The sequence below is a fragment of the Zonotrichia leucophrys genome, chromosome 3, assembly GCF_028769735.1.
Source record: "Zonotrichia leucophrys gambelii isolate GWCS_2022_RI chromosome 3, RI_Zleu_2.0, whole genome shotgun sequence".
In the NCBI taxonomy this organism is placed as follows: Eukaryota; Metazoa; Chordata; class Aves; order Passeriformes; family Passerellidae; genus Zonotrichia; species Zonotrichia leucophrys.
The window spans coordinates 67,219,385-67,239,259 of record NC_088172.1 but is presented as its reverse complement, the minus strand read 5'-3'; the positions used below and the strand labels follow the sequence as shown (position 1 = coordinate 67,239,259).

At 38.5% G+C, this 19,875-nt stretch overlaps 1 protein-coding gene across 1 annotated transcript; it reads right to left on the bottom strand.

The window, feature by feature from the left end:
• Window positions 1–591: 591 nt before the first annotated feature.
• SFT2D1 (SFT2 domain containing 1) lies at window positions 592–19,727 on the bottom strand. The gene is made up of 8 exons (XM_064708657.1): window positions 19,587–19,727; window positions 13,455–13,541; window positions 11,617–11,699; window positions 8,165–8,246; window positions 5,724–5,759; window positions 4,917–4,975; window positions 3,521–3,550; window positions 592–1,300 (listed from the first exon to the last, which is right to left on the bottom strand). The coding sequence occupies exons 1-8, from the start codon at window positions 19,647–19,649 to the stop codon at window positions 1,261–1,263; spliced, it is 480 nt and encodes a 159-aa protein (XP_064564727.1). The 5' UTR covers window positions 19,650–19,727; the 3' UTR covers window positions 592–1,260.
• Between the last annotated feature and the right edge of the window lie 148 nt (window positions 19,728–19,875).

Sequence of the window (19,875 nt, the reverse complement as noted above, 5' to 3'; positions counted from 1 at the left end):
ATGCAATCACCCTGTACACAGCTTGTAGCTGTTGTAGCTATGTTTTGCAACATGCACTGATACTCAACAGGAACATACTGTACCTCAATTTGTCTCTTTAGCCTGAACTTTGAATACTAAAAACACTGAGGTTTTCTCCTTCCTGACACTGCAGATCACATCTTTTCAAAGCAATTCCTTCTTCTAGATTTGTGGATGAACAGAAGAAAAAATCCAAACCAATTCAGTTTTGAACACACATATATAAGCATATCCATCCTGTGCAAAAAACAACCTCCTGCAATATAATATCAACCAAACATTAAAGATTTAACTTTGCTCCAGAATAACTGGAGAGTTCGTAGCTGAAAAAATCAGAAATGAGAATCTCTTACTGAAGCCAGGCAAAGTGTTACAGTACTTCAATCTATTACCAGATTAAGTCAGAATGAACAGTCTGTCTAAATACTAAAAGAAGCTTTAAGGTCACTTCTGAAAATCTATCAAACAAATTTAGATATAGTCATATACAAACATTTATATTTTCATTTTTATTCAAGAGTAATGCTGAAATTTTCAGCCCTCTATAGCTGATTCCTAAATAATAATGTATAAGGCACTTTAAAAATGAATTTATTTCACAAGTCCCATTTATACATTAGTCATAAGTTCTTGTAGTAAAAAGTATTTAGGTATGAAATTAAAAAAAAAAACATTTAAAATACAACTTTTTTAATAAAATCCAACAGGTTTTAAACATTCCTTTCACATTCTCAGTAAGTTTTTTCCATAAGGCACATGTATAGACATTTCAAAGGAGCAGTTAATTACAAATCTTCCAAATCTTTACAATGTTTATAAAACTCTGTCTTTGGAAAAGCATACAATGGATAATATACAAACATAAATGGCACATTGCAAGTTTTAGACAGAACTATAAATGAAACCTTTATGCACACTACCCAGGCCTTAGTGACTTGCCTCCACTCGGGAATAAACTGTTACTGGATACAAAGTAGTGTTAAGACCACTCTGTATGAAGTATTTAAATGTACTTTCTTGTCAGAAAAAAGCCTGGAAGTTTCAGGGTAAACACAAATAATTCTCCAAATTTATTTAAAAAACTGTTTCTAGTAAAAATTATTTAATCTCCCAAGTGCAAAAGGCAAGGAAAAAAACTGCTACTGGGTATTTCAGAAGCGGCAAAGTAGAGTTTTTTGAGTAAAATTTACAGAGGAAAAAAGTTGCCTTTTAAAGCAGACAGTGGTTCCTGGTTTTAATTTACCCTAGACAGGATGAGAAGCATTTAATCACAGCATCCCTTTAAAAAAGAAAAAAAAGTCAGTCAGGATTTGTTATTTTGCTTATAAACATCTAAACCATTACCTATTTAAAATTACAATATGGCAAAAGCTAAAGACATATCAAGAGCTGATCAAATGCAGGATCTGTGTGTGAGTGACTCCACCACCCCAGCTAAAGGCCAGGCTCAGGCCAGGTCGGTGCCAGGGCTTCTGTGCTGTTTGCACTGCAGGCCATGCTGAAATGCAGCACAGTGCTGGGAGGTGCTCTGCAGCTCTCTGGGAGGCTGAGCAAAGGGCAGAGCCCGATTTCACAAAGGTTGCCAGCAAGGGCTCTGCTGAGGAGCGCCCAGTCCCCAGCAGGGCACAGCTGCCAGGGCTGCAAGCCACAGCGGGGCTGGACCGTCACAGTGCAGCAAATAAAGCACAGCCTGAAGGGCTGGAATTATGCAGTGCAGGATGGAGAGAGTTGGTTCAGCCTTAAGGTTGGGAAGTTCTGGAGGGTTCCATTTTTTCAATCAACAATAAACTGGTTTTTGACTGTTACAGTCAGATCATTCCCTTTAGTCTCCATTATTTTTCCTTTTCCCAGAAAAGTAACCAACTTAATAAGGAGTGGAATTTTTATTCTGTTGCTAGTCAGTTTCAAAAAAAAAAATAAAGAAACATACTATCATCACTCTTTAAAGTCACTTAGCTATATGGGTTTTGGTTTTGTTGAATTGTTGTTGTTTTCGTTTGGTTTGGTGGGGCTTTTTGTTGCCAGGCCAACAGAAGAGCAAGCATTAATTTAGGAAGAAATAAACAGAAACCAACAACCCCCACCCCAACAAACCCGTGAACAAGTAAAATGTTCTGAAGAGAAAACCATGAAAAGAGTTAAACCAAGGAATGATAATTTCATGAAATCAAGAGAAATGCATACTTTAAACAAATGACACAATACTATTCTCTGGCACTTAGCATGGTTTAGATCATTGTTCCCATAAGAAAGGCAGTCTATATAATAAATTTATCATATCACTCCACATAAGCAAATAACTCAGTAATCCCTAAAGAAATCACAGTATTACTAAAAGCAGTCTCTATAAAATTCAGTTCTTTGGCTCATAAAATCTAATAGATAAATAAATCCAAAGAAATTAACTGATGCATATAACCTAATGTTTTTCTGCCCAGAACTCAGAAGTACTGTTGATAGGGAAGAAAAAGTCAGAGAGCCCTGAAGCTCAACTTGCTTCCTCTACAGAGAAAGCCATAAAAAAAGAAAAAAAAAAAAACAAAAAAAGGAATGAACCTACTGAGACTGTCTCATGGCCACTGGACCTATAAGAATTCAGAACACTACTTTTGTCTGGGTTAATCTGAATTGTCAGAAATAGTAAAATGACAGTTTGAAGCCGGAGCTCAGTTATTTTATTCACTGTAATTAACAACAACTGTCTTAAAAAAATCCTTCCTAGATGAAATCTGAAGCTTTAAAAAACTTTAAAAGAATTTTTTTGGTGATGCTATGGGAAAATACCAGATGAAAGGGACAGACAATACTTTGTATTCTTTTGCCCCACACCTCTACAACAGCAAGCCTCATTAAATTATATGGAAGTGCTTAATTTTTTAAAAAAACCCACTGTCAAGAAGACCAAACTGCATTTTACATGAATCATAGAAAAAACAGATTCTTACATTTGATTACTTGCATGTGTTTTCACTGTGTTTGGTCTGCTTTCATGCCCTTTTTGTACACACCAGAAAGAAAGAGAGGAGCTTGCCAAAATGAAAATAAAGCATTTATTTTAGGAGGGCCTTTGCCCCTCTTAAAAATTATGGAGGAATTCAGAAATAGAAACAGAAGCTGCCACTATGTTGCTTGTTTGCTTTTAACCAGAATCTCAGATCCCTAGGTTACCTTCAATTTTAGTACCAGGAAAGTCACCATTGCATCACTGTATTCTTAAATCATTAGAGACATTATTTAAATAACACCTTAATTCATTTTCAGTGGTGGAAATTAGAGAGAAATTTATTAAAGAGAATTACTATGTATTGTACTTCTATTTAAAGCTTATATTAAGCATGACTTTTAAGTTCAGCTACGCCTATTCTTTTAGTTTTTTCTAAAAAAAGAAAAAGAAAAAGGAATATGTTATATTTTTACACACACATAAAATACGTTATGCCTTTCCCCAGCGTAAAGGTAACTGACTTTTGTTAAGATGGAAATTATCATGCAGACTCACCTTGCAAAAGGAATATAAGACAGACTATACCTGAAAAAAAGAAGAAAAGTACATTTGCAGACTGCTCATTTCTCTCCTAGAACCAAATTATTTCACTTTAGGCCAGCATTAATAAAAGCAACTGTTGTAACAAAATTTTAAACAAGGTGACTTATTCAATGTAATGCTTACCTGAAAAAAGAGGACATGTTTGGACAAGAATTAAACAGTGACATGGATTTGGTGGTTTACTTTTTCTTTGGTTGGGTTTTTGTCTTTATTTTAATGTAGTTCATAACTTCCATTGCACATGAACTTAAAAAACAGATTTACTATTGCCAAATCAAAAAGGGATATAAAATTTGTGTGGAAATGGTGCTCAAGATGAGAGAGACAACTTCTTCCAGTTGAAAAGACAATCTAAATTACTGTGCAAATATACATCTAATCATATTATTTATGTAACTAAATACAGATACATGCTGTAGGATGAATAATATTCCACAACTGTGACACTCAGACAGCTGACAATTCTATTATTCTCTGAAACTTGTTTCTCACAAGCCTCCAAGTAGGCAGTGTTGTGTTGTGATGCCCCCTGACCAAACCCCAGGACAGTTAACAAATGTGAACTGTCTGCTGCAAACACACAGAGCACAGTCTGAACTAGCTGCCTTCCCTCTATGTAGCACCATGCCCAGCAGGCCCTGTCCTGAACAAATGGTTCCTTGTCCTCAGACCCACATTCAGTACAGACTCTGTACTCAGGGCAAGTTCAAGCAAGAACTGTGGTCTGTGGTCACCTTGGGCTGCCTTAGAATGAGCATTTGGGACAAGGACACCAAGAAATTCACCTGGGACAAGGACACCAAGTGTGTATCTCTGTGGAAAAGGCAGTAACTTCCAGAACTTCTGCAAGGCTGGAAAGCATTCACCTGACTGCACTCACACACTGCCAAACCCAGCCCCCAAGCTCCTGGTCATCACAGCACCTGCTGCACTAAATTCACCCTCTCACATCCACCCACTCTTTACCCAGTATATTCCTGGGGCAGGACGCACTCTATGAAAATGTTTTTTAGTTTCTTTCATTTCAAAAATAAAAAACTAGTTAGAATTCAAAATAGAGGAGAGTATACTTCTACAATGCAGAAAAAGGAGGACAATTTTTTTTTGCATATGTATTCCTTTCATAAGGCTTCAAATAAGTTCACACATTGCAGAATATACTTCAAATTACCATTTTTGCAAGACGATTGAATATAGATTTTGCTGGAGTTACACAACCTAGCTGAGAAAAAACAGATTGAGGCTAGCATTTGGGCATACTTATATGTGAATCATATATATATAGGTTTATAATCATGAGGGTGTAGGGGCAGGGAGAAGAAATTCAAAGGAATTTTAAGAATCTTACCAGGTCATTGCCAAGAACTGCAATATGCAGAATAACATTGCCAAACCTTTTTTGTTCCACTAAACAAAAATAAAGCAAATACTGCAAATTAGTTCATTTTGCACCACACCAGTCTATACTGACAATTAGCACAGACTGATCAATCAAGAATAGAGTTGACTGACAATGCCTAAATCTCCTTGTCTTAGTTTGCTGTTTCTTTCCCAACAACTCTCCGTTCATTTTATTCATCACTTCATTAGAACCATGCTAGGTAAACCTTTTCTAGCTTTGGAAACACCTAACAACATCAGTGTTAACACTCACATCACTGTTCTTCTGCAAATATGGAAGTTCATTCCAGTGAGATATTCACTTCTATGGAACGCAACTACAGTTCGTTTTCAAACAAAATGCCTGCAGACACTTCTGGTTTTTTTCTGTTATCTTAACCAGCTTAATATTCTGTATCCATGGCTTCTGAAGACAGCTATACACTTTCTGGTATTTTCTGACATAAATCTGCATCACTGAAACAAAACAGTATTTGAGCTTGGTTTTCTTAGTTTTTATTCTAGAGGTTTGCAGACTGAACCCAATGCTCTAGATTTTGCATTCTCATCTACATCATGTGCAGGTGGAAGGATGCATTTGCTTTTACAGCCAGCAGGCTCATCACTCCACCTGAGCTCAACTGCAGCCAACAACAAAAACATCACACACGAGTTCACCTTTCCTTCACCCCTGAACTGTATCTTAAAGCTACAATACAATTATTAAACTAACCAACTGAGATTGCTTTTTAGAAAAAAAAGTATTCTCACTTACCCAGAATACAGCACACAGAGTCAATATTAGGCAAAGCTGGGGTGAGAAGGAGAGAAAGAAAAAAAAGAATGAATATTCAAATACACAATGAAGAAAGTACAGTAACCATTCCCATGTTTTCAATGGGCAATCAGCACTTTAAAATTGACTTATGAAACAAAGGCTGTCTCACAGTGACTATATGATGAACTCCATGGTGTTTTTCAAAGCACAGTATGAGGTATACATGGCCAGAAGGGCTGAGACAAGTCCTGAAAGGAAAACAAGGCAGGAGCTGAGTTGAGGAACCAGGAGGAGTGTAAGCTGGTGTGTGCACCCATATTTGTTGGTTCTATTAAGAGGTGGGCTTAGATGACAAAGCTTTACTGAAAGGAATCAAGAAGCCTGGTAACTGCAACTCTCTTATTCCAGTACATAGCATCATTTTGAACCTGGTATTCATAACACCTGTCTCTGACAAGAAAGATGTGTGCATCGCTACCAACAACCCTTTATTAAAAACATCCATTCTCAATTACAGGATCTGGCAAATACAGGCTATGCCTCATCTGCCAGTGCTTTTTCATCTTCTGACACTAATGAAGAGTCCACTAGGGAGCAGCTGCCTCAGGTACAGTGAAAAAGCTCACATGAAGCTTTGTTCGAGGTACTTAAACACTTAGGATGAAATGTTACAATGATATAGTTTACTACGCCAAATAATCATACAATTTGTGCAAGCTTAACCATCACTTGGAACTTTTCCACTAGATCTTATCTGGCTTCCTCCATTTTTCATTACACACAGTAATGAAACAGAACAAAACAGAACAAAACCACACATCAATTTTCACTTGAAAAAAATTTTCTTGGCGGTTTATTGAAAGGAAGAAAAGTAACACACGCTTGAAAATTTTCCAAACACATCTGTGACTCCTGAACTGCCTACAATTCTAGCTTTGTGCTAGCATGGGTATTAAAACAGTCAAATTTATCCACAGTTTTCAAAACTTGAAATTTACCAGTTCTTCTGTGTTTTACTGAAATTTCCATACTGAAAGTCTTGTCTCTCATCCAATGTTCACACTCACTATTAGATGAAACCTTTCATTCTCATTTTCCCAACTTTGCTGGTAGCCTCTCAACACAGGTAGGTCTCTGATGTGTGCTCTGCTCTCCTTCCATTTCCCTGATGTGTTTTGTTTTTACAGCCTTCAAAGTTATTCCCTTTGTCACCATGTCTGAGCACAGTGGATGACAGGATCATCAGAGCAAAATTATTTTTGTGCCTGCTGTTCTAAGAGTCTGGCCTAGGCTCTCAGCTTCATTGGAAAAAGCCCACAGCTGTAAAATGTTAAAGAATTTATGCTCAGCAAACAGAGACTCTAGCAGAACTGGAGATATTCTTGGACGTTTTTAATTCACTCCTACAAAACATACCCTTCCTAGGACTTGAAACTTGGTGTGAGTTGGAAATGGTGACAGAACAAAACAAGAACACTCAAACAAAACAAAACAAACCTCTGCAGAACAAAGCAAAGTCCAAGCAATGATCAAGTGACTTCCCCAAAAGACAGGGGCAAATGTAAGCTTCTCAAAAGAGATTATAACTATTTTTCATGTGGGTGTGTGAGACAAAAAACATACAACCTCCATATGACAACCATCCAGAAAGAACTTATGAAGACTTTCTTACTCACTAAACTAGAAAAACAAGTTATATGATAGAGAGAATAGGAAAGCCAACTACATTTCAAAAATCAAAGTTGAAACAAATCATAGGAGCAAGAGAGAAAAGTATTAAACAGAGAAGCAACAAGGGGAGAAATTTATTTTAACTACCTAATATAGAGATTCCTATCGTTAATATAGGGATAGGAATTCTGATACTGGGGAGAAGGTTTTTCCCATCCTCCTGGAAGAAGAAATGATGGTCATGGAAGTAAAGGCACCAGGGATGTCACAATGGAGAATCTCAAAGCTGAACATGTGGCCTCCCAGACTTTGGGGAAATAATTAATTTTCTCCATTGCTTTGAAAGTGCTGAACCACTGACCTTTACAGACCAGCTGCAGCCAAAAAACAACTGTCAAGCTACACTTGGTGGCCACTGACTTTCGACAGTACCTAAAAAAAGTCTCTCCCCTTGTTCTTGAAGAAAATATTTTAGAAAATAAATTAAAAATAATTAACCTGCCATTATCATTTACAAAGAAAGATTTCATAAGGAATATTTTACTTCAAATGATTAATTAAAAAATCATAAAGAACAAAAACACACATGTTCAGAGAAAGGAGCTAGATGATCTTTGCGACATATAAAGCTTAACAGCTTGACTGTCATTTCTCTGCAGAAGGAAGAGGCAGACTGAGAAATAGCCTTCCTTTAGAAAAGCATCAAATTTAGCTTTGAAGCTAAAGGAAAACTTTTTAAGACAAGGAAAGGAGTATAGTATATTTACCAACATCACAATCGTAGCTATTAATCGTTTTGGATCAAACATTGTTTTCAGTTGCTTCAGGGGCCCCATCAGGAAACATGTACTAATAGGAGATAAAAAACCAAAACAAATTGTAAATCATTTTCAAATAACTCTTTCTAAAAGACAGTAGGTAATTAACCAGTTTTCCAACAGATAGATGACTACAAAGGTTTTAAAAAAAGATATTTCAGTGCTTAGCAACAGAGACTAACTAGAACAGAAGGTGAAATACTCCATGAATTTAGCCCTGGAAACAGTTTATGAGTCACCATTGGTCACGAAATTCTTTCCAAAATATTACCATAGTGAAAAAAAAAGTAACAGGCAAATACAAGAATACTTATATTGGTTGAGATAAGAGAAGACAGAGTGTGACAAGGATATACTTAAGGAATAACAGAAGAGCCTAGAAGAAAATCAGTTTTTATGAACTCTTGCATCAAATAAGAAAAAACACATTTTAATTAATAATCTGCTTGATGGTGCAGAATGCCATTTATAAATAAAGGCAATTAAGAAAGCCGTGCAGTTACAGTTAAATTTAAAACATGTTGAGAGATACTAAATGGGGGAGATTGAACTATAAGTGGCTCTAAATGAATTTAGAGATGGGTGGGTGGTCAAAGATGTTTTGATTGTTATTTTAAGATGGCAAGCACCATAATAGAAAAAAAAAAAGAAGGAAAAAAAAAAAAGATGAGCAAACTCAACTGCAGAAGTAAATGAGATCATATCCAAGATTTCAGGAAACATAATGGGAACAAATATAGTGGTTAGAGCTTTTTACATTACCAAAACAAAACATTTGAAGCATAGCAGAGTTATCAAGTCAAAGTCTAGTGTATTTTGTGTGGAAGTTTTTGTAACAACTGACTTGCCAAAATAATGTCAAGATTACAAAGACCAACCTGCTGTAGAATATTTTGGTTTAATAATACATACTTTAACCCAGGCAGAATGCAAGTAGCCCCAATCAAGATTACAGGGAAGTTCTACTTCTTTTAATTAAACTCAGCAAGCAAAAAGGTAGCAAAAGTTCAGTAGTTTGTATTAATCCTCCTGCTTTTTTCTACTCTGTAGTTAACTAGAAGGGAGAATGAAAACCATCAGCAACACCACATGCTGTACCTTTTTATGCAAAGAAATGCCATCTGAACTAAGAGTTCACAAACTCACGAGTATTTCTCTGGCTTCAAATATTTGAGATGAGTCTCTTTGTTCCTTGTCATTCTGCTTTGTACAAAATACAATAATTTAATGAGAGAGTTCAAATGCCTGTAATCTTGTGGTGGTCTGAATGCTTTACTACAGAGCAGAAAACCTAGTCTAACTCCTTTTCTAGTAATTCTTTTTTTATATGAAACGAAGCAGGAAATAATTTGATAGAGCTTCCTCCTGAAACCAATATTAAGCCTTCTATGACAGAAGAAATATGGGAATCCACATTCCAGGCAGCAAATAAAACTCAATCTTCTACATCCAAATGCTCTCCTACCAACAACTCTGCACATGTATCTCCTTCACATTTTTTATCTTATGGAGACAGACTTCAAATGTCCATATTAAATGAAAAAAAAAGTTTTCACAATTCAATAGAAAAAGAAAAGTTTTATATTCACTGCAATCCAAACTAATTTCTTCTCAGTATTTTTTCATCTTGTCTGCTGAGCCATAAAATTAAATTAAGACCAAAAAAAAAGGGGACATGAAGAACTAGAAGAAACTATTAGCTGCTGGAAGGGTAGTGATGGGGAAAATGAAGTGGTAAAAAGGAATTACATTTTGGCCACATAAAGTAGGCAGAAAAAATACAGAAAGCAAAATTCATTGTTTGTAATCTGATTCATATTGAGAAGACCAACATCACAAGAGCTGCACCAGAGACGAGAAGAGATTCCATATGGAGCAGAAAAAAAGGCTGGAAATAAATTCTAGACACTCTCCAATTAAACAGAATAATTCTTTTAGATACACCATTCTGTAGAGACAGACTCATCATCCCTGAGAACAATCAAGTAAGTATCATTGTTTTCATGTGCATGGTTAGAGAACAACAGTAAAAACAAGCTAGAGGGGACTAACCGGGCTAGTAAGAGTGGTGACTGCATTTGGTTTAAATACAGACTTGCAAAGAAGCCTGGAAAAGTTTAAATCTGCTTGTCAATTTGGGACTTCATTGTCATCTCCTACTGTTCTTAGAACACAGCTGCTTGTTTTTTATATCCAAAAGGAGTACTGAAGGAAAAATGGGTCTGTTTTTTTCTTCTAATTTTAGCTGGAGTGCAGACTAAAGTTTTTCAGCATTCTCCTGAAAAAAATACTAGTCTGGAAAAACTTTCCTCTTAACTCAATTAGACTTCATTAGTACTAAGTTTCTAAAATGCTCATTTGATTTGAAGAAGTGAAAACACACTCCAAGTACCAGGTAAAAACAACACAATCAAAAAAACTCACCCCAAACCAAAACCAAAGAATAAAGAGTAAGCTAAGGGAGAGAAAGGCAAAAACTTAACTTTCCTATCTCCAGCATTCACGTTTTGTCTTGTTTTAGTAAGAGATGGAATAGTTCTACAATTGAGACTCAATGTCAGTATAGACATTATTGTCTCCAAACATATTTGTTGGGGAAAAGCAGTACCTTCACATTTCTCAAATGTTAATGTCACATTACGTGAGTTCTAACAGATTAACAATGCTTTGACTCAAAAGTTAAGTTACTTGACTAAAGTCAGAGTCCATGAAAGTCAAGACCAGACTTAGGGTGTGAGTCCTATGACCAAGCCTCGACTACACTAAGATAATAAGAGAAGGAGGAAAAATAGAAATTGAAAATACCTTAGGGACATTATGTTTCTTATGTGTCTTTCAAACTGTGAAAGCAAAGTTTTCAATCTTAAGAGGGCCTCTTTTAGAGGCAAATCTTTTAGGACTGCTCTGTGGAACATTTCAAAGAATCAGAGAGTTTAAAAATACACTATGAGCAAATGTTAGATTCTGCTTTCAGCCTTACAGTCAAAACAAGGATTTCCTGAATGTTTCCTTTTTGAAAGTTTTCTTGGAAACAGGATGATCTCTCTGTTAAAAGCAAAAAGCTCCTTCCAGTAACAAAGTATCCACACAGAGGGCAGACAACCAGTTTGCTCCTGAGCCTGAGGTGCTTCTGCACCTGACAGAAGGACTTGGATGTAAAAAGTACAAAACATTTAGCTAGCAATTGGTTATTCATACTCCAGATACCAGCTGGGATGTGCCCACAAACAGTTGTGTAAGGTAACTGATAAACAACAAAACTGTAAAACAAACAAGTTTTCGTTATTAGCATTCCATATAAAACAATGTTGTTTACACATAACATAGCACTCTAGAGTAAAAGCAAATGGAAATGTAGCTGAAAAGGAGGGTACTTTTCTAAAACAAATAAGAAATCATACCTGGCGAGAGCAGCAATATTTCCCAGGGTGTAGAACACTGCAAAAAGTTTGATCCCCTTTGGGAGCCATAGCAATGCTGTTCCCTATAAAAGGCAGGTTATTGGCAAGTTTGCAATTAGTTAATTCAATTTATTTAGATTTTATAGTCTATAAATACAATTTCACACTACAAGAAGAACATAATTCTGGTATACACTAGCAGAGCACACTGTTCTCACAGTTGCAGCAATCACTCCCCAGCACACTTCTATTGCCACCTGCTGGCAAACAATGCGTTGCTTCACTGGATTTCTGGATATTTTTACAACTAGGCAGTTTATTTATATTGCTGAACACATTTATTTGTACTGCTTATATCCTATTTCAGAACACTTCCACTTTTTTTACAATGCCCCACTGTACATCCTACACCTCTGCACACAAGATAAAATGTCATAAAGCTGCACTAATATTCACCATCTCCCTTCTCCTCCAATCAACCATTTAGACTTGCAGCTTAAATACACACTGAGGCTGAATAGAAACATTTTAGAACTCTTCCAGATATCTCTTCTTTTCACTGAACTTAAAAAAATCTGAAGCCTTCTGCTGATCACAGCTCCCTATGATGATCAGGGAGAAAAGGAATCATAGGAAAGGGACCTGAAAGATCACCTAGATACAACCTCCCACTAGACCAGGCTGCTCAAAGCCCCATTCAGCTTGGCTTTGAACAGTGCCAGGGATGGGGCATCCACAGCTTCTCTGGACAACCTGTTCTAGTGCTTCACAATAAAGAATTTCTTCCTTACATCTAACCTAAATATCCCTGTTCTCAATTACTCCTGTCCTATCACCACAGTTCCTAACAAAGATCCCCTTCCTGGCTTCCCTGCAGACCCCCTTCAGAAACTGGAAGGCTGCTATGAGGTTTCAACACAACATTCTCTTCTCCAGGCTCTACAGACCCAACTTTCTCAGCCTGTCAGAGCCTAAAGAAAGCCTCCACTAGAAGCAAAACAAACTGTGATCTGCACACTGCCTCCTGAAAAAACCCAACCAAACAAGAAAGCAACAGCATTCTAACTCAATTGCAATTTCAGTGGAAATCTGTGGTGAAAAGAAAGGAAAAGAGGGAGGAAGGGAGGGGAAGGAAAAGGGAGAGGAGGGAAAACAGAGAAGGAGGAAAAGAAGAGGACTTCCCCAATGTTTTTTCAGCTGTTTCTGGGAGTTTCCATGCAGCTGAAAAACTGCCTTCTTGTGCAAGTTACCTGTGTCAGATTTTGACAGAGCCCAGCAATTAATAGGTCTCAGCTCTTAAGTGCAGGCTGCAGACTCCTGTCAGCCCCTAAAGTTCAGGAATGAACACATGATTTGCTCACTGTAAAACCACCAGGAGTGCAGCAGGTTTTTCAAGTGTCAACACACAACCACACCCACTGATGTGAGTATGACATGCTACACTTGTGGTTTCTCCAGCCTTTAAAAACCTTTCAAGCTTCTCCCACCTCTTTTCCTTTTATTGGAGAGAAAAAAAATAAGATGGGTACACACCTCTTTCCTAATACACCAGTTACAAAAGTAGAGCATATTTTGTCAGTGTTCAAACCTTTTAGTAAGAAAATGTATTATGCTGCAGTAAAAATGCTCACTTCTTCCTAACTGGAAAAAAAAATGACCAAAATCATAATTTAGAGATCAACAGCCAATTATACATTTAATGTCCAGCTAAATAAAAGCACGCAAAATATAGAATGCAGGATAAAGCAAACACAGACTCACACATAAAAGAGGAATATTAATGAGGCTTAACTGTAGAACAATAAAAAAGCCCAAGGAAAAAAAATAACTTTACTCACAAGAAAAGAACATAAAATGCCAGCAACAAAGCATATGGCAAACCATCTGACTCGAGTTCCAAAGCTGAGTGTTGAGGCATCAAGGACCTTCATAAGAAGAGCGGAAAAAGAAGATATTACACATCCAGTTTAGAACAATCTAAAGGACAATTTTTTTCTGTACCACTGAAGCCCTTAATTTCAAACAAAATCATTTTTAGCCAGAAATAATTATTTTACCTTGTTTAACAGTTATTTTTGTATTAATTCTTTCATATCACAAAAATCATATTATCAATCTGGAACATATAGAAACATATTTACAAACAATCAAAAAAGACAAAACCCATAAAGGTATAGCCTGGCATGCAGGCAACACTACTTCACTTTCAACCAGGTTTTTTAATCACCACACAACTGAAAATAGTCACAATTGTACCAAATCAAAAGAATGAATGGACCTTCCAGCAATTTGCAAAGGAATGAATTAATTTGTGCAACACTGTAGGTTCCTATAGACATTACCACCTTTTCCTGTTGCTAGAGAGGATTCCTTGCAAAAATTAATGCCAGTATCCACTGCAAGCATTACAACTCCAATTTCTCTTCCAATTACCTTCCTGAAGGTGTAGGCAAATTAACACAGTTTGTCCCATCAGACTAAGCTAGCTTGCTGAAAGGGAATATTTCACTTCCTGCTTCTGCAGAGTGACTCCAGGACCTAATGAGCTGAGCTGCCTGACACAACTCCTGACATGAGAACAGAATTAGTGTTCCTTCTATTCTGATGACTTGGCTAATGAGCCAAGCCATCTCTGCAAGCTGTCAGAAAAGCTGATGTAAGGAAAGAGGCAGGGCCATGTAGCTGGCAGAAAGGCCCCTTTCAGCAGAAGTGATTTGTTAGATAGGCTCAGCTCATCTCCACCCTCACTGTGAGAACAATGCATTTCATCTTGCTCCAGGTCACTACAATTAAATGTACTTTCTGTTCTAAACCGGCCTATTAAGTGAAGTGTTGCTTCAGCTTACATAAAATTACTTTAAATAAACAACTTTCCTATTTGTTCAGACGTCACAGGCAAACTTGCTCTCCTGTTATTTAGTCAACAGATATATTAATCAAGACTTATTAACCAAATATACATCATATACTTTTCCCAGCCAATGAGTCTGATATTCCTCCTTATCTCCTGAGAAATGTCTCTTTCAGGCAGTGGTAAGCTAACCAAGGAAATCTGGTTACTGCGTAGAACAATTTCACATCTATACAAATGAGGAATCTGTACCTAGTTTAATAAAAAACTGCAACATTCACACACACACAAAGGTGCTGTGATGACAGAACTTCCCAAAGGTCAGAAGATGTAGCTTACCTTGCTAGGTCCAACACTTTATCCTTATGTATGCGTTAAAGAAACAGACAAAAAAAAGTAACTGAATGATGGTTTAGTATTTTAAATCATATTTGACAGAGTCCTGAATGCCTGCATTTTTAAGAGTAGGAACAGCTGAAGATACCCATTTCAATCATACTTTTAGTTACACCTATTCATACAACTAATCACAAGCACACATACACACAAAAATAAAGAGTAAAAATCCTTTCCATCTGTGTTCAGAAATGAAGTGTAGATACGCCAACAATATCAGTAACCCCAGCACACACATTTCAGATTGCCTAGAAAACAGGGAATGGATGAAGATAAATCCTTTAGTCAGGTGCATCAGGACATTGCTGCCACTTACTGCTCTTCTACTTCTAATCTTATTATCTGACAGTGCTCCTGAAGTGACTACCAGGAGACTTCATTCTTCAAATAAACTTGAAAACAGCTTTATCTTCAGTTAAATCCCTAACAGTTAAGAGGTGAAAACAAACAAACAAACAAACAGCACAAGAAATAAGAGAACCACACAAAGGCTTGGAGCAAAAAATACCACAAACCCCAAAAAGTTTGATGCATTTTATGGATTTAATTCTTAAAAACTGACTGACAATATATGCACATAAAGTACAGGAAGATAAGCTTGGCATGAGGGCTGCCAATGCATTCTGTGTAATAATAAGACTAAATACGTTAAATGGTATTAAAGTGAAGGCTCATCCTTCCAACCACTCCCAATGATATCACCATTTATGTTGTCAAAATGAACCTATTTAACACAGTGTTTGAAATCCTGAAACAGGGGATGTGGTAATGCATTTTCTTAGTCCCTGATACCTCAGGGGACTGAGGGAAGGCCTCACTGCAGTCTGCAGCTTCCTCATGAGAGAGGAAGCAGAGCGGCAGACACTGACCACTTATCTGTGGTGACCAGAGACATGACATGAGGGAACAGCTGAAGCTGTGAAAGGAGGTTTAGGCTGGATATTAGAAAAAGGCTTTTCCCCCAGAAGGTGGCTGAGCACTGGAACAGGCTCCAAGGGAAGTGGTCACAAACCCGAGAGAGCTCAGGAAGCATTTGGACAATGCTCTCAGGCACAGGATGTGACTCTTGGGGATGGTGCTGTGCAGAGCCAGGAGCTGCACTCAATGGTCCTTGTGGGTCCCTTCCAAGTCAAGATATTCTACAATTTCTATTTTTGGGTTTCACGGAAGCAATGGAACTCACTGCCTTTCCAAGCCACCTCTTTTCACTGCTGCAGAGAAGCACTTGCTGCAAAAGCTGAGTTGCAGATACACAGTTCAGCTGTGTTAACCACAGACACCAGCTGGAGCTCCAGTGCCAGGCTCACTCTAGGACACTCTAGGAGCTGAGGACCGGACAGTGCAGGAGCCCTGCCACACGTGCTGCAGGCAGCAATTTCTATACCAGGGACCATGGGACACCCTGAGCTAACAGAGACTATGAACCCTAAGAAAAAGGAAGTCTAAACTGCCCTTGCAACAAAAGCAGGAAACAACGCAAAGGTGCTAAAGATTCTTTTTGTGTGTCTAACACAAATTATACAGCTACTCCCAGATTTCAGATAAAAAGAGTTGTCACTGCAGTCTATAGTATTTGCATAAGCAAAAGCTTTTACTTAGGAGGCTGAAATAATTTCCAGGCATGTTTCACATCTGTAGTTTGTGTGAAGAACAGCAGTGGTGGCAAGGGAGTTTCTGTAAAATATAACCCTTCTTGTTATACTGATTATCAACTTGTTTCTAAGAAGAAAAAGAAAAATTAAACTGAAATCAACGAAAGGAAATCCTTAGTTTTCTATTGCTAAGCTTTAATGCCAAACTGCTGGGCAAGAAGCTTTTTATTCACAGGCTATTTCAAGCTAATAGTATAGGAAAGAAAAGACTTCCAAGAATCAGGAGGAAACATCAAGTGGAAACCAGAATCTGGAATGGAGACTTTCTGAAACATAAGGAACAGGCCTGCAATAACAGCATCACTGCTGAAGAGTTTACAACAGACACACAATAAACAGTATGAATGATAATCCCCAAGGCTGCTTTTGATCAAAAATAAATAGTTTTTGTGGCTCTGAGCATCCACCTAGGCTCTCTCCATATATTACTGATCTTAAAACAGTTTTCCACATGGGCAAACAGAAAAACAGAATCACTTTATTTTACTGATCTAGAAGTTAACAATTACATCTTCTCTCAATGGTAAATATGCAAGTAATGGAGAAAATGCAAAGAAATGTTGACTAAATTTGCAGAATTCAGTTTCTAAACCACAGTGAAACAATATTTATAGTGATATATTTTCATCTTTCCCTAACAGGCCTCCTTATATATATTTCTATCACCAGCTAGGATGAAAATACAAGAAGTGTAAATAAGAAATTAAATATAAGAAATGTAATATAAGAAATGCAATATACAATTTCTTATAAAAATATAAGAAATACCTGATCTATTCCTCTGTTGAAATCTTATTGAGTGCTTTAAGCAGCTGTCAGATTTCATGCAACATCCAATGTGTCACATAGACTGCTTTTACATTAGTTTTGGTGTTGATAAAACTAAACAGCTGCCCTGAAAACATCATCAACATCATCACACTGCTACATTTATTATCGATCTTTTTAGTAATGAATTCCTTTTTTTAAAAATATATTTAGAATAATGGATCTAATTGCAGCAAGAAACAACAGCTGGTCATCTCAAGAGTTTAGAAAGTACAGAAAGACTTCACTGAATCATCATACAGTTCTTTCATTATAGACTTGTATTCTACTTAGCAGGAATGACTTGTGACTGCATGATAATGGTTCTGCAAAAACCAAGGGAAAGGATCCAGAGATATCTATGGACATGAACCATATGATGGCTATTACACAATTATCAGATATTCCAAAGAGAGGGCCTTTGTTTTCAGCCAAACACATGACCTGTCTCCAGAAAGATCATGGAAACAGCTGAAGATTTTACACACACAGTGCATAACCTCACACTGTGTTTCACAGCCCCACCTCTTACCAAGTGTTCCTCTCTGCATGGGTGCACATATTTTTTTTGCTCTAATACACACACTTTAAAAATAGTCGGCACCACTCAGCTTTAGCTTTAGTGAAGGTCACATATGAATTTCCTCTCTAAAAAGAGGCTTGATTTCCACTGTTCTGCAAACACATTGGTACCTTGAGAGAAAAAATACAGCTGAGAAACTAAACACTTGAGGCTTGTTTTTATTTTAAGTCAAGGGGTATGTATTTATTTTAAAGATCTTTCTGGTTCATCTCAGCATGACACTCCAAAGACACATTTATAAGTTTTCTTCTACTATGTATCAGACAGGCTTTAAGGATAGGCAGATTTTTCTTATTTAAAGTCTTTTTTTCTGGCTGTAACAGTATCATTACATGCAATAGTGAAATCCTACGGAGTTTAATTTCTGACTTTTAATAAACTAAACACATTCTTAGCTGAGTTCTCTCCTCAGGATATAAAACTCAAATAAAAAAGCATTAAATATGTAGACATTTATCTACTGATTGCCACTTTAAAACAACTGTCACAGCACCAAGTGAAACTCTGTCACTATGTCACACTAAGGCACACATGTGCCTTGTGTGAAATGTGCCTGGTGATGGCAGAATAATCAATTCTCTTGGAACTGAACTGAGATTAACAGAAATGTAAGTATTTCTTTGATAATCCTGAGAAGAGCAGAAGGTGAAGCACCCCTCCCAAATGCTGGCAGCCAGTTCTGGTGTGAAAGGGCAAAGATTTTACACTGCTTCCAGAATCAGTGGACACAATTTAGGTGCTTTGCTGCGGCAGAAGCCAAAATCACGAACCTTGAAGACAAATGGCAACTCGGTGCAAAACCAAGTGAAGCATGCCAGCAGCAAGCTGCAGAACTAATATCACCCCAGCTATGCTCAGTTTGTGCTGGTTCCCCGAGGTTTGTCAGCCACAGCTCAGATCCCAGCTACATTCCAGCCTCCTCCTCCATGCTCCAGCACCCTGCAAGTTGCGAGCAAGATATTCCTCGATGTGGGGCACTTTGACCTGCAGTCACATGAGTTAGGAGGGAGCTAAAGGAATAAATGGTTCTTTGTAAGCATGCTCAGCTTTGCTTGAACCTAGAGATTAGCTCTCAGGAATGTATGGTCTGCAAACACAGTAAAAACGAAACAAAAAAAACCCCGCTGGCGATGAGGAAGGTAGTGGGAAGGAAATACAACAATTAAGCCATACTTAAGGAGTAAAGAGCAAAAAGTAACTTCAGCAGAATAGAGACAAAACGATGTTTGTCTAAACAAAACCTTTGTTTCTGCAAATTTAAGGGCATGCAGGAATGGAGAAGCAAATTACACTGAATAGCAGACTTAGTTGGGTTGGAAGGGGGCACAGTATGCCCCTGCTTAAGCACAAGAAAAACTTGTAGAAACCGAAGGACCCCAAGCCACCACCAGCACAGCCAAAAGCTTCACACATGAGTAACTGCCAAAACCCATCCTCCGGGCAGAGCCTGCTGCCCGCACCGCCCGTGGCACGCCGCAAACTTCGGTCTGTCCTTTGCCTGCCGATGCCTGCCCAGCTCAGCCCCGCTCGGGCAGGCACCGGGAAGCGGGGGGAGCGTGTGCGCAGGCCGGGCACGGGGGAAGGCGGCGGGGGGAGCACGGCAGCCACAGACCCCGGGCCCGGCCCGGCGCGGCCCCGCGCCGGGGAGGAGAAGGGAGAGCGGGCTCTCACCCGGCCGTACCTGCGCCGTCAGTCCCTGCTCCTCATCGTCCTGCCCGGCCAGCACCCGCCGCAGCTTCTCCATGCCGGCCCTCGCAGGGCAGGGCCGCGCCGGGGGCCGGGACGGGGCGGGACCGGGCCGCGCTCCGCCGGCCCAGGCGGGAAGTGACGCGCACCCCGGGGCGGCGGCGGGGCCGCGGCTGCGCAGTGCCGGCCGTGTCGCGGTGCGGCGGAGAGAGGCGGTGCGGCCCCGGCTGGAGGCACCGGACGGGAGGAAGGAAGGGCTTCTTCAGCCCGACCCCGCCTTCATC